This window comes from Macrotis lagotis, chromosome 7, assembly GCF_037893015.1.
Source record: "Macrotis lagotis isolate mMagLag1 chromosome 7, bilby.v1.9.chrom.fasta, whole genome shotgun sequence".
Lineage (NCBI taxonomy): Eukaryota > Metazoa > Chordata > Mammalia > Peramelemorphia > Peramelidae > Macrotis > Macrotis lagotis.
Window position 1 is genome coordinate 55,610,840 of NC_133664.1, and position 16,074 is coordinate 55,626,913.

General features: G+C 36.2%; 1 protein-coding gene across 1 annotated transcript in view; it reads right to left on the bottom strand.

The window, feature by feature from the left end:
• CUBN (cubilin) overlaps positions 1–16,074 on the bottom strand; it is a 284,271-nt gene that overhangs the window by 216,998 nt on the left and 51,199 nt on the right. The window contains exons 18-22 of the mRNA XM_074192929.1: positions 15,028–15,172; positions 14,394–14,572; positions 12,745–12,910; positions 12,223–12,439; positions 10,215–10,345 (exon numbers count right to left, since the gene is read on the bottom strand). Of these exons, the coding sequence (XP_074049030.1) occupies positions 10,215–10,345; positions 12,223–12,439; positions 12,745–12,910; positions 14,394–14,572; positions 15,028–15,172 (838 nt within the window). The remainder of the gene's footprint in view (positions 1–10,214; positions 10,346–12,222; positions 12,440–12,744; positions 12,911–14,393; positions 14,573–15,027; positions 15,173–16,074) is intronic.

The following is a 16,074-nucleotide window of genomic DNA, read 5'->3' on the forward strand; positions in this document are numbered from 1 at the left end:
CTCATTCTTAAAAACAAAAACAAAAACAAAAAAAATCCTTTATTACAGCCTACCATCCCTCAAGATATGCTATATTTCTCCTTCCATTTTTAGCCAAACTCTTAGAAAAAGATGTCTATATGGATTGCCTCTACTCTTCAACTCTTTGCAATCTGTCTTTAGTCCTCATAACTCTAATGAAACCATTTTCTCCAAAGTTACCAATGACTCTTATGTGCCATAATTGTTTTCCATCTTAATTGTTGACATTGCTAGGGCACTTGACCCTGCTGACCGCCCTATCCTCTTGGATACTCTCTCCTCTCTGAGATTCCATGACGTTCTCTGTCTATGTGTCATCTGATTGATCCTTCTCATTGATATTTATGAGTTTTTCATCCACATCTTGATTCCTAATTCTGGGTGTCCCCCAAGCTTTTGTCCTGGATTCTCTTCTCTCTCTAAATTTTTTCTCAGTAATGTCATCAGTTCCTATGGATTTAATTATCATTTTTCTGTAGTGACTGGGAGACTATAAATAGAGTCCCAGTCTCTCACCAAGGTTCAATATTATCTTAGCAATCGCCTTACAGGGATTTTGAACGAGAGGAAAAATTGCAGTTTTTCAACATGTCCAAAACAGAACTCATTATCCATCTCTCCTACCCCAAAACACTCTTCTATCAAACTTTCCTATTTCTGTTGAAATCACCACCATTCTTCCAGTCTCTTAAGTTTATAACCATGACATCAAACCCAATTCTTCACTCATCTTCACCCCACTAATTAAATCAGTTACCAAATCTTAACGCTATAACCTCTCTTACATCTGATCTCTTTCTTAAGTCACACAGTCACTGTTGAAAGTTAAGCCCTTGTCACCTCTTATCTGAACTAAAATCTAATTCACAGGAGTTAGTCAAAATATTACTCTTGTGATATTATTGGTCTTCTTCAAAAAGACCACAATCATTACTACCACTATCAACAATAACCACAAGAATGACCAAAGACCCTGCCTTAATTCTTTCCCCATTCCAAATTAGCCTTCTAAGCAACTGCTAAAGTATTTTCCTGTAAGTTCAGATCTCACCATATTACTCTCTACTCAATCAAACCCAATGGCTCCCTATTGTCTCTGGAATAAAATGTAAATTCACATTTGTCTTTTCAAATAACCTATCTATCTTTTCAGCTTCAATATACATCATTCAGCTTTGTCAAGTCTGTGATTCAACCAAACTGATTTCTAGTACTCCCTTTATATTCACCTTCATGAAGGGCATGACATTTGAGCTAGTAAGTGAAGGAAAGGGTTTTCAATATGTCACAGAATCATAGGATTTAGAATGGAGGGGACCCTGATCATTATCTAATGTAACATGCCTTACAAACAGAAAACTAAGACCTGAGAGTTGATGTCCCTTGCCCAAAGTCATCCAGCTAATAAACAGCAGAAATGGGTTTCAAAGCCAGGTCCTCTGATCTAGAATTCAGAGCTTTTTCTTTGTCCCCCTCTCATGACCCCCACTAATTCTACTGCCTCTTAAAAATAGATAATAAAGAAAAACTAAATCATTCTGGGTCTTGAGGGGAACATAAACAGAGGTGAGGAAGTGGAGAAACAAATAGGGTATATTTGGCAAATAGTCAATGGTCTTGTTTGCCTAGGCTATATGATACATATAGGAGAAATGGGAGACAAGGTCAAAAATATATTGCAAAAGGCCAGAAAATGAGCTTAGACTTTGGAATGCAATGAAGAGTCACTGAAAGTTTCTGAGTCAAGGAATTCAATAATAAAATATATACTTTAGGAATACTAATACAAGACCTGATGACCATGTTCCCAAGTGAAACCCAAACCAAATTGGGAAATGATTAGTAAACTGTAAAAATACAGTAGAATGTAGATAATCGTAGATGATATTGATATGTGGTTTTTCTAAGTCAAATTTGTAACTCTCAGGATCGTTGTGTATAGTTTAGTGGCCCTCATTTCTATTTGAGTTGGACATCCTGGTTGTTTGGGATAGCAGAGAAACCAGTTGACTATTATCACAATGGCGTAGACAAATGGTTCTTAACTAAGGGCATAGGTTACATAAATGAAAGGAGAAAAGTAAACTCAAAAGTTTTACTAAACATTGAAGGGGGAGGAAGGAAGCCATATCTATTTTTCATTGTGTTTTCTTTCTTTTCTTTCTGACACTTAGTCTTCCTGAAAGTCTTCAGAGTTTTGGCTTTGATTCAGCTTAGTGTAAGTTTTATACAGAGCTTGAAAGAGTAGAGTTTGTAGAGTTTGAAAGAGTAACTTGAGTTTTTAGGGTAAGAGAGAGTAGAGACAAGCATACCTGAATACAGGCAGCAATTTTCTAACAGATGGGGAATCAAATATTGAGAGGAGAGGATTTTAATGTCCAAATTTCTCCATGAAATTTTTTAGTTTAAAATGTAAATTCTATAAAAGGAGAAAATGAATTTCTGAAGACATTCATCCCTAGTATCGAAGTAGCAGGCATCACTTACTTCCCCCTAGTCTATATGGTTAAAGATGTTTTGATGAAACAAATTATTGGCAGAGGAAAGTAACAATGCAAGGCTTTGTTTGCCTCATATGCATTATTGCAGAGCCTAGCAAATTAAATTTGAATATGTTCCCAAAAAAGGATATTCATGTGTTGCCATGATGCTTATTACATCAATAAAAAAATTTTCAAATCTTGAATGTGTAAACATGAAAATGTTACTGTGTTTTTTGTTTGAGCCAATGTTGCCAAGAGAGAACTCATATTCCAAAACACTTGGCCCTTTATTTTGGTCTAAGAACATTTCCAAAGAGGAAAAAAAAATTCACATTGCCTTCATCAGCTATATTTATTTCCACAAGCAGCAATGCTTCAGATCAGGGATAATTATTGGTGGACATCAGATGGCTGACTTTATACATACATACATACATACATGTATGTATATATATATATACATACATATGCATGTATGTATGTGTATATATATATACCAACTATAACCAATAAATAAAAGTGAATTTAGAGATGTTTTTTAGAGAAATACAAAATCTGATTTTTCCCTCAAAATACTGTCCAAATTACATCTCAGTCTCTGCTAAGCACATTTCAACAAGGTGCTTCAAACATGATAGCCAACTAGTTGGGTCACTTAATCCCTCTGGGCCTCTGTTTTCTCATTTATAAAATGAGGAAATTAAACTAAATGGGACTTCTAAAATCCCTTCCAACTCTAAATCTATGTTCTTATGATTCTTTATTTATTTTACTTTTTTGAGAAGAAAATGCAAAAAGCCCCTCCTGTATACATACACCACCTCCAATATGACTATTACCACATACATGGGAAGAAATAAGGTTTTCTAACTAAAAGTTAGGATTCTGGGACTCTTATTAATTAGCTACAATGTGGACTACCCCTGTGCATTCATTTTTTCCTTAATTCTTCCACTTCACTAAAGCTAAACATATAAATCTAGACACTAAAAAAGGTTGTGGTGAAAATAAACAAGGCATTAGCCAAGGAAAGTGGCAATGCACCACTCTACGTCAGCAGTGAAGTAGGGAACAGGAGAGGTTTCTATCAAGAGGGTTTTACAGAACTTATTTTATTCCTTTGGAGGAGTGAAGCATATATTATATTAATTAAGTAATACTCTTAAGCTGGGAGGTGGGAAGGCCCCAGTGAAAACAAAACAACATAATAAAGCAAGGAGTAGAAAAGTAGAGAAATGACAGACATTCAGAAAAGATTATCAAATATTCTAGAAATTTTATAAAGGAAGGGCAGTTTACAAGTCCTCTTAAAAGAAGGTGTAGAATCAGAAATCTAGACATGATCTTGGAGATTATGCAGACCAGCTACCTCATTTTATAGCTGAGGAAATCAGAGTGGTCCAGTAACTTGCCCAAAGTCATTCAGCTGGACCCTAAGTCTCCTGAAGCTCTATAGAATTCAATGTATTCTACTGTCTCCTTAACAGGTTCTAAAAACTGGACTAATTTTTTTAGGGATTTTTTTTAGGTTTTTGCCAAGTAAATGGTGTTATGTGGCTTGTCCAAGGCCACACAGCTAGGTAATTATTAAGTGTCTGAAGCTGGATTTGAACTCAAGTACTCCTGACTCCAGGGCCAGTGCTTTATCCACTGCGCCACCTAGCCACCCCTAAACTGGACTAATTCTTAACTGTTTTGTGGTCCAGCACCATCTTCCACACAGATGCCCAGGTCACCCCTACCCCACCATGCCTGGAAGGTTCTTTTGCCTCATCTCCCCCTTTCAGAATCCTCAGCTTTCTTCAAGGATCACCAATTCAGGTGTCACCTTCTCTAGGAAGCCTTTCCTGATTGCTCCAGTTGGTTCCCTCATTCGCTATTTGGCATACATGTTGTATACCACTCTCCTGTTAGACTCCCCGCTACCCTCCTGTAAGTTCCTTGAAGATAGGAGCTGCTTTGGCTTTGGACTTAAAAAGCTACTGATAAATTTTCAAGGAAGTGAATTAATAAAAAGAATCCAAATCCACACAGTTTCAACTTCTCTGTTATGATTTTTGAGAAGTTACAATTAATTTTATGAATCAAGTTTCAGTCTGAATATTTAGATTTAATAATGAGAATGTTTATGGGAGCAGTGCCAAGAAGTCTTCACTAGAAGTTAGGAGACCAAAAAAAAAAGTAGTCCTAGTTCTACCATTAATTTTGTGACCCTCTATTGGTTATCTAACCTCTCTTTGTTTTTAAAAGGAAAAGACTTAGGCTAATGATTTCCAAAGACCCTTCAAATTCTAAAATTTTCAATAAAACTATACTATAGTCTAATAAAGTTGAGTAAAGGGGTAAAGAGTAGAAGATGGAAGCAGTTGCCTCTAACCTAGTGTCCATTTCCTCCCCATAGACTTTCCTAATCAGATATTTTGCTTAAATCTGATAGGATACAACAGGTATAATTTTGTAAGTGAAATGAATCTTGTACATTTTCTATTTTCCGATTTAATTTTACATTAGAGCAAGAATCTAATCTCCTATGTCCTTGCCTTATCTCTAACTCTTGTAACCCAGAGGATCCATGGACTCCTCCACCCCAGGATCCAGGGAACTTGTTGAAAACTGGGAGAAAAATTACATCTTTATTTTCACTAACTTCAAACTGAAATTTATCATTTTCTTTAGTTGTTTAATCCATGATTCTGAGAAGGGAACCACAACATACACATTTACACACATACATACATACATACATACATACATACATATACAACAGGTGATTAAGAATGCCCATTCTAAAACAAGAGGGATTGAAGAGTGTAAGCACTTAATGTAGGTGAACTACATATCATACTTTACATTAATCATTGTCATATTAGAAAAGATTGAACGAGATCTATTTCATTTAAAAATTTGTTTGTGCTCTAAGTCGTAAGTATTTCAGTATTGATCTCAGTTATTACCATCTTGTTGGGTTTTCATGCTAAAATTTTGTTTGTTAGTGACTTCTTTCCTTACTACTTCTGATCACATCTAGGTGAACGAAGGTCCCTGGGAAAGACATACTTCAGGAGGCAGAGACAAAAATTGAGAAGAAAACAACAACCAGAAGCACAGGTTTTCCTTCCCTCCTGTACCCACTCCCAAGAGCAGACTTGGACATCCATCCCCATGTTGCCTCAGCAAAGAGAAAAAAGTGAAGAAACAGAGATTCTTCTTTTTTTAATATTGACTGGAAAGACTTAGGAAATTCACACCTGTTACGCTGGGGAACTGGAACTCCCAACTAGATACCACAATTTTCACTGTTACTCAATTTTATTGATGCTTAGAACTTGAAACTTGAAACTAGTGGAGGGGGGGGCAAGAGGGTTGGTTGTTTTTTTGTTTTGTTTTGTTTTGTCTTTCCATTACTAAGTTACTGTTTAGATCTAAATAACACTTTGTAGGAAGAACAGAAGTAGAGAAAAATATGACAATTTCCCTAAAAGTTAGATCTTCAGACCCAGTTCAAGGGAGGGCAGAGTCTCAGGCCTGGGTTTCTTCCCTCAGCTGCTGTAGTTGTTTCCTATTGCCTGTTTCTATAGTTCCAAGGCTGCCCATAGCAGGACATATAAAAGAGGAGGTAGGAACTGTGTCTGGGATTTCCCAGGTCAAAGAAGCACCCAGGGAAGAAAATTCCCTCAACTAATATAGTTTGGCATTTTCTCTACAATTTGAGTCTTCTAGAGATATTGGCCAGGATATGTCAAAGATGAGACTTGAACCTGGTCTTCCTGGACAGATCTCTGTCTGACACCCCCAACCTTCTTAATTCTTAAACTACATTTATTTTGGTTTCTGAGATCCCTTTGCTGTTTTGTCCCTTTCTCCCTACAAATGCTTGCCAAGTTCCCTAGTCTCCATCCTATCTCTGTAACTTCTAGGCTTCTGGTTTAAGGTACTTTGTGAATTTGTTTTCCTGATCCCATACTGACCCATCATCCCAGCCTACTACACAGCACGTTCCAGACAAAAGCAAAAGTGATATTTGTCCTGATGTCTAAGAAGGGCCCATGGTCATGCAAGCCTGCTCTCATATAGCTCCAAGATTCACTCCCCTGCCCATTTCTTAGAATGATCTGCTTGTGGCCTGTGGATTAGACAACGGTCAAACTCATAGCATCCAGAAAGGCCTATATCAAGAAAGGGATTGATAGCAAATATATTACTTTTCAGGTAATAAAAATTGCTGGGTTCAACACTGCCAGAAATGCCAGTCTTTTTTTAATTTTTAAAAATTTATTCATTTAGTGTTTCATTTTTCTCCAGTTACATATATAAACAATTTTAATACTTGTTTTTAAAATTTTGAGTTCTGAATTCCCTCCCTTCCTCCCTCACCACTCCCCTGCAATGAGAAGGCAAGCAATTTGATACAAGTTATAAATGTGTGGTCATGAAAAACATTTCCCTAATAGTCATGTTACGAAAGAAAACATAGACACCCCCCCAAAAAAAAGAAACCTCAAGAAAAATAAAGAAAGGGGAAAAGTATATTGCAATCTGTATTCTGAAAACCACCAGCTTTTCCTCTGGGGGTAGATAGTATTCTTTAACTTAAGCCCTTCAGAGTTGTCCTGAATCCTGGTATTGCTGAGAAAAGCTTCCTCATTCATGGAAGATCATCCTACAATACTGCTACTACTTTGTACATAGTGCATTTCGCTTTGCATTAGCTCATCTAAGTCCAGGTTTTTCTGAGAGCATCCTACTCTTCATTTCTTTTAGCAGAGTAGAATTCCATCATAATCATATACCACAATTTGTTCAGCCATTCCCCAACAGATGGGAAACCCCTCAATTTCCAATGCCTTGCCACCAGAAAAGAAACGCTATTCTTGAACATATAGGTCCTTTTCCTTTTTAATTTTCATTTCTTTTGGGATAAAGACCTAGTAGTGGCAATGCTTGGTCAAAGGGCATGCATGGTTTTATAGCCCTTTGACTATATTTCCAAATTATTCTACAGAATGGTTGGATTATTCCACAATTCCACTAACAGTGCATCAATGTCTCATTTTCTCTAGATCACCTCCAACATTTGTTATTTTCCTTTTCTGTCCTATTAGTCATACTAATAGGTATAAGGTGGTATTTCAAAATTGTTTTAATTTAAATTTCTCCAAACAATAGTGAGTTAGAACATTATTTTTAATGTGTCTATAAAGAAGTACTAGTCTTAAAAGGGGGCAGACTAACAATTCAGAAAAAAAAACATGCTAGCTGCCTAAGGGTTTCTTGTCATTTGATTAATTGTTCTTTTTTTTTTGTTTTGTTTTGTTTTCTCATTGGCTTTTCTCTTTTATTTTTATCTCTTGTTTTCCTCTCCCTGACCTGTTTCCATACTTCTGCAGAACATTCTAAATAGTTACTAAAATAGCTTTCTGAAGCTATTCCAAGGATGTTGCTTCTAGTATCTATCTTAGGATGTTTCCTAACCCTTAATAGTTTTGCAAATGCTTTCTTAGAAGCTATCAAGGCTGCCAGACTTTTAAAGTTAATCCAGAGATGTTCTTACATATGATTTCAGCCTGAACTCAAGGTGCCTTGTTCCAAAACTGAGAGCTTATGAGTCATATTTATAAGAATAAAAGTCATTCCCCAATTAGTAAATGGTCAAAAGAAATGAACAGGCAGATTTCAGAGGAAGAAGCCCAGACCATATGAAAAGATGTAATAAATCACTAATAATTAGAGAAAATCAAATTAAAACAACTCTGAAAAATCACTTCATACCTATCAGATTGGTAGGGTTGACAAAAATTGGAAATAACATTTTAATGCAGCTAATCTAAACTTTCGAGAGAATAAATGTCCAAAAAGCTAATATCCTTTGACTTAATAAAACTACTACTAAACTGATACTCCAGAAATATCAAAGATCTAAGAGGAGAATGATCCATATGTACAAAAATATTTAGAACAACTCTTTTTCTTGTGGCAAAGAATTTGAAACTCAGAGTATGTTCATAAATTGGACTGAACATGTTATGTATTGGCATGCTTGAAAGAAATGATGAAGAGGATGGTTTCAAAAAGTCTGGGAATCCTTGTATAAAATGATGCAAAGTGAAATGAGTAGAATCAGGGGAACAATTTATATAATAACTGTAATATTTGAGAATTCCAATCAGCACAATGACCAAAGACAAATTCAAATGACTTAAGATGAAACATTCTATGAATTTTCAAATAGAGAGCTGATTAATTTTAAAGTTTAAAACATATTTTCTATGTTTTGAAAGATTTTTAGGGGAAAAGAAGGTGAGGAATAAATAATATCAAATTTGTTTTGCTTGACCATATTTTTAACAATTTTGGATTTTCTTGCCTTCTCAGTTGGTAGGGGAGGGAGACAGGAAAGGGAAAGAATTTGAAATTGAAAATAAAATTGATTTTTTAAAAAGTAGAATTTATGCAACAAATTAAAATTCAGTTCTAAAACAGTATTACAGATCAGAAATATAAACAGAGAATCTACAATTTCCTCATCAGAAGGAGAAGTCCTTTCCTCTAATGAAGATTTAAATTTAGTAAGTCCTAGCCCTAAAGAATTGTCTGAGGCACAGAATAACAGAATTATAAAGTTGCAACTCCAGCAGCCAATCCAACCATATACAAAAAATAATTTCTACTATGCTATACAAGAAGTAGATATTGAGCCTCTGATACCTCCAAGGAGGGGGATCAGCAGATCAAACACATAGGAAGGTCCAATGAGCTTAGTGGGGAGACCTGGGTTTTAATCCTGTCTCTGACATTTATTACTTGGGCCATCTTAAATCACTTATATAAATCACTTAACTTTGCTAAGGCTCAGTGGTGTTATCTATTGTAAAGGGGGAGTGTGGTGTGGGAGGGAGACAATAATTGTATTGTGTCTTCATCACAGTGATTTTGTAAAACAGTCCTTTGAAAACCTGAAAATACTATAGAAATGTGAATTTTTCTCATTACAGGTTGACTTGACCTCTCCCTGATTCCTCCATCGAATTCAAGCTCTATTAAGACCCAACTCAAAGAACATCTTATTCAAAAAGTCTTTTCTAATCTTTGCAATTTGTATTGCTCTCCCACCACAACCAGTTTTCACAGACCATTTTTCTTGAGTCTGACTCATTAATATACCTGTAAGCTTTGTTTATTGTAGTTATTTCTGTAAGGATTGTAGCCTTCTACTTATGTCTTACCTAGCCTTTGTGTACCCTTCAGTGCCTAGCAATCTAGTTAGTAGCTTAATAAATCATATACTTGAAGTTAATGAGGATTTTAGAGTTCATTTAGTCCATAAATTTTTCATCTTTTTGGTCTTAGGAACCCTTTGACAATCTAGGTGAAGCCTCCAGATCCCTTCTCAGAATTTTGTTGTAAAATGCATAAAATAAAATTCATAGGCTTACAAATGAAATCAATTACATTAGTCAACAGTTTCTTTTTAGTCTAGTTTACAGACCACCATCGCCAGATCTAGGCCAGCCCCTTCACTGTCAAGTCAAGGGCACTGAGGTCCAGAGAGGTTAAGTCCAAGGTCCCCCACGTAATGAGTGGGGGAGCTGAGATCTGAAGCCAAGTCTCTGACTTTGACCCTAACTCTGATTTCATAGCACCACATTGCCTGTTACTGAATGATGAATATTGGTAATGGATCACATACCACTCAGAATTCAAGAGGATTACCTTTTGAAGCTTCAATGGAGGTGTAAGTCACTGCAAAGCCTTCATAAGCTATGGCACCATCAGTCACTAGTCTCAGTGTCAATATGTTGCTGCTGCTCATGAGCGACGGGGGGACCGATTTCCCACAATACCTGTTTCCCAAAAGATAAGAATATGCAGAATCCAGCACTAACTCTAAATAACTGAATAATTCATGTAGCAATAATGGGGCATTTTAATAAGTGAATAATTTTAAAGAGCTTGACTATTCTCCTACATCTATCTATATTTCCGGGTCAACAAATTCGGGCTGAAAATGAAAAGCTATATAATTCTGCTTCTAGCTTATTACCTAAGGGTGTTGGCTTGCCTACTCTTGCATGCATTGCTTACTAATCCATGCATAAAGGTTTTGTGGGTGACTAGCCAAGACCAGCTCTCCGGCTGAAGGTCAGTTTATCAGAAAGTAGGCTCAAGAGACAGGAGTCTGAAACAGTCTTTGGAATTTTTTCTCTGAGGACCGTCTCCAATTTATCTTATTTGTTTTACTTTATGTATACTTGGTTATTTTTAAGTGGGTTGTCTTCCCTATTAGACTGAGAGATCCTTGAGAACAGGAACTGGTTTTTCCTATATTTATATTCCCAGGACTGAGCTGTGTCTGGCACATTGTGCTTGGTCTTGTTCAGTCATTCATTCACACTCAACTCTACTTGACTCCATGGATTTTATTACCATGGGATTTTCTTGAAAAAGATGCTGAGTGGTTTGTCATATCTTTCTTCAGTGTGCTCCCATTTTAAAGATGTAGAACTGAAGAAAACAGGGGTTAAGTGACTTACCCAGGGTCATTCAGCTAGTCAGTGTCTAAGGACATATTTAGCCTCATATCTTCCTGACTCCAAGGCTGGTATTCTATTCATTGTACCACCTAGCTGCTTAATAAAAGTTTGTTGACCTGGCTTGACTTGAAACTAAGTGGCCCAAATTAGAGGATATTCAGCAAAGGGAAGACGGAAACCCAAACCAAAAAAGAGAAAATAAGGCTCAAGTGGGTTGGAAGCATCAGATCATTCAGGGTCAAATACTCATTCATTTAGAAACTTGAGGAAAGGAAGTATAAATGGATTAACTAAGAGTTTTAAAATATTCTTGCACTTTTTGCTGTTTGTTAAATGACAAGTTTTTTCTAGTACATAGTTAAGGAGCAAAGTAAAGACAGATTGGGGAAAAAAGAAGGGAAGTTTAGAGGCAGCGGGTAGCATAGCAGGAATCAGGAAGACCTGAGTTTAAATCTGGCCTCAGAAACTTACTAGTTGGGTGACCCTGGATAAGTCACTTCATCTCTGTCAGATTCTATTTCCTTAACTGAAAAATGAGAATAATAATTGCAAATCTCAGAGGGTTATTGAGAGGATCAAATAAAGTCAACTTGTAAAGCACTCAGCACAGTTTTCTGGTTGTTTAGTGAAATCACATTCCCTTCCTTGATGTGACAAACAAAAAGAAAAAAAGAAAGAGGGAAGGAGAAGGGAAATAGGGAGTGAAGAAAGTAAATATTAAGAACATAAAAATAGAGAGAAACTTATAAAGATACACAAGGTTTGGAGTAGGGAGTAAAAAAGGGAAAACCATCAGTGGAAGTGGGAATTAAGAAAAAGGAGAAATATGCCTCAATTCATCCTTCCTTCACCTCAAGAAGGTATGAACACAATTCTTAAAATTGTCAGAGATAGCTGAAAGACTGGAACCAGAGGGGTCTAAGTCAAGTAGGAAGCAGGGGCAGAGATATGACTAACCAAGATATTGCCCCATCCTTCTGTACTTGAGAACTAAATCTTGTATTAATCAAAATTTATTGTCTGCCATATGCCAATCGCTGTATAATCCTTCTCATATTCAGAAACATCCAGAAAGAAGAATGGTGGTCTCACCAGATTTTTCTAAAAGAACTTGGCTTCATATCTTTCACTTAATGTTATCTAAACCTACAAACTCTTCACAAAAGAAGAAAATATAAAATAATTACCTGCCAAGAGTTGTTTGAGTGCCATCGTCATAGACTTCAAGGTAGTCACTAGTGCAATTGTAATGGAAATCCAGATGAAATATTAGGAATGCTAGCCGAATTCGGTAACCAGATTGAACCGAGATTAACCACGTGCAGTTGACACCATGTGGATAGATATTTGGATGACCAGGACTGGTAAAGTTTCCAGATGGGGCAGTAAGAATTTTCCCACAGGCTATTAAAATTTAGAGAAAACATCTTGTCACCAAAAAATGATCAGCAAACTTTCAGAATAAAATAACGGGAGTAAACTAGTTAAAAGATACAAAGATGACGATCTTTCTCTTCTCTGAATGCTCAAGTTAATCCCAGACTTTTGTTAGGTACTATCTATTAAGCATTGATAAAGGTACATACTCTTTTTTTTTTTTGTTTTGGTCCTCTATAGGATCATGATAAGAATTACAGTATTTTAACAGATTTATTCATTCAATTGTAGAATCAAAGAGAGGCAAAGGAATGACAAAGGAAGAATCATACCCAAGGCTGCAGCACTGAATTTTGCTAGGAAGCCATAATTTGTAGAAGAGGTACTTTTCTTGAATCTGACATAGACAATATTGTATGTGGAAGTTACTAATCCAGGAGTATCCAGCCCACAGTACTTTCTGTTGTGAGAAGAGTCCATATTGAGGCTGTTTCCAATCTAAAGAGAAAAGAAGGAAGGGAGGGAAGGAGGGAGGGAGGGAGGGAGGGAGGGAGGGAGGGTGGGTGGGTAGTGAAAGAAAAAAACAGAAATTAAGGAAAGATAAATAAAAAAGAAAGAGAAAGAAAAGAAAAAGAGGAACAGGACCAAAAAAAGGAGAAAGAAGAAAGGAAAGAAGGAAGAAAGCAAGGAAGGAGAAAAAGAGGAAATACAATTAAGTTTTAAGGTTTCTTTAATGATTAGCATATACAAATTAAATTTATTGTTTGAAAACAACTTTTACTGCATTCAGGAATTGATAATTAAAAACTTTATTCATTTTCATATTAAGATCTTTGTCAAGATAAATATAGGGTGGGGGGTGAAGAGATTTTTGTTTGTACTTTACTGTAACTTCATTGGTGTAGGGAACTCCTAGTGTGGGGAGGACCTTCCTCTACTAGAACATACCAGCACTTCCTCTGAAATGTAAAGTCTTAGAGAGCTGCTTCAGTCACCAAGAAGCTTAATGGTTTGCCCAAGGATACTAAACCAATATATATGTTGGAGGTAAGCCTTGATCCAAGGTCTTTCTGACTTGAAAGTCAGTTTTCTCTTTTCTTTATGCTATCATGCTCCCTGCCTTTTAATATGTGGATATCAACTTTAATACTTGAATATTTCAAGGAGCTGTGATTTCATCAACTTCATTCATATACACAACCAATTAATAAAATCTATCCCTTAAAATACAAATAAGGGTTGGAATAGAGTGGTTTTAAAAAAAAAAGGAAGAAAAATATAGGAGAAAGTAAAAAGAAAAGGAAAGAAGAAATGTGTCTGGTTGAAGATAGCTAGATGTCAAATGAAGGTGACTCAACTAGAGATTGTACTATTTATTAGATGTCTGCTTTTGAAAACCAGTCTTAAGTAATAGCCCCAGACATTTGCTAGTTAGGTGACTATGAACAAGTCACAACCTCTTTGAGACTGTTTTCAAAACTATAAAATGGTGAATATAAAACATATACCTACCCTCCACTGGATCCAACCAAAACAGTTAAGAACAAGATTGAATATGCGAAACACTGTATAAACTTGAAATCACTATATCAATGTCAGTTATTATTTCTGTTATTAATAATAACTTGATGGGATATCTTCTTAGAGTTTCCAGTAATATAGATTTTTCCAGAAATTATATAGGACAAAATAATAATATGGGTCATTTAAAATGTATAATTTTTTAGGATTACATTGTTTTCTATGTTGATTCTTTTTTTTTTTTAGCAATGCAAAAGTAAACCGGTGGTAGATAAAGTTTTTTCCCTCAAGATATCATTAATTTTCTTTGGCACTCCATGGGAGAAAAAGTGATCTACATAATTATCTATGTGTTTATTATAATGATAAATTCTATTTTCACTCTTATACCTGACTAGAGAACAACACATCCTACTTTAATCATCAATAATCCAAAGATCTACAACTTCAAGCAAGTTACCTCAACATAATCAGTGTCACAGCTGGCAGAATTGCCAATTTGAAAGCCAGTGAAGTTGAGGAGGATGACTTGACCTTGGGATTGACTGATCTTCCAGTCACAGATTTTTTCATGAGGATAGGCACTGGGATAGAAGGGTGTGCGAATGATCCCTTCTCCTGTTAGCTCACCCCCACAAGCTACAAAAAGAAAACCAATAATTAACATCTGGCTAGTTTTCATTAAACTTTTTTTAACTTTTTATTTATTTAAGGCAATGGGTTAAGTGACTTGCCCAAGGTCACACAGCTAGGGACTTAATTAAGTGCCTGAGGCTGGGTATGAAATCAGGTGCTCCTGACTCCAGGGCCAGTGCTCTATCCACTGTACCCTCTAGCTGCCCCCAAAACTTACTTTTTAAACAACAAACTCTCAAGAACAAATATATCTGAAATTGATCTCAGAATGGTGCTCAGTTTGTGACTGATCATTAAGACCTAGATATACAATCATGTGGATATTGAGATGTCCTCACCTTTAAAATATGACTATTTTCCATTCTATGAGATCACATAATAACAAAGTTCTTTGGAGAAATTGATGCCTTAGAATTAGACAAGCTAGAGGTTACAATTCAAGCCACCAGTTTTCTTACCAACTTGGTAATTGGCCTGGAAACTGGCCTTTTGTACTGAAAGAGCTGACTTAAACCTGACCCAGATGTTGTTGGAAATGGAGTAGACGGAGGCAGACGTCTTGTTGTCACACAATTTTGTAAGTAAGGTTTCACCATCTCGAACCTAAACAGAGAAAAGAAAGCAATTGGTCCTCTTAATATGCAGGGAATTCTACTGGTATTAATTTTAGAAAGTGATAATTTCAGATTTGGGATACAGACATAATATCAATCAATCAGTGATAGTGAAAAACTGACCAGGACTCAATATAACACCAACAATCAACCAAACAATAGTATTTATTAAATGTGTGGGATCCAAATACAGAGAAAGAAACCACTCCTAATCTCAGTCATGAAGTAATATAGAGGTCCATAAAGAATAACTATAAAGAGGATAATACAAATAAACAGAAAGTGAATTCATACAAGATTGAGCACCAGCACTAGGAGGAGGGGTTCAGGAAAGGATTACATAGAAAACGGCACTTGTGTTGTGTTATGATACACACACATCCCTGATATTTAAAATTCTGATCCATCTGGGTCCTACTACCTTTCCAGATGTATTTCACATTGCACCCTTTCATATGGGACAGCTAGGTGGGGCCATAGTGACTGGTCTAGAGTAAGGAAGACTCTATTCTGTGTTCCAATCCAACCTAAGGCACTTACTAGTTCTATGATCCTGGTTAAGTCACTTAACCCTGTTTGCCTCAGTTTCCTCATCTTTAAAATGAGTCAGAGAAGAAAATAGCAGACCATTCCAGTGACTGCCAAGAAAGCCCCAAATGGGGTCATGAACATAACTGAACAACCTTTTCATGTTCTCTGTGTTCCAGACAAATTAAACTACTTACTATTCCTCAAACCCGGAATTTCCTTTCCCTCCTTTATGTATTTGTGAAAGCTGCCCCCATTTCTTTTACAGGATCCCTCATCATTTCCATCTCTAAAACCCTTACCTGCCTTCAAGACTTGGCTTACCTACCACCTACAATGGGAAACCTTTTCTGAATAGCCCAG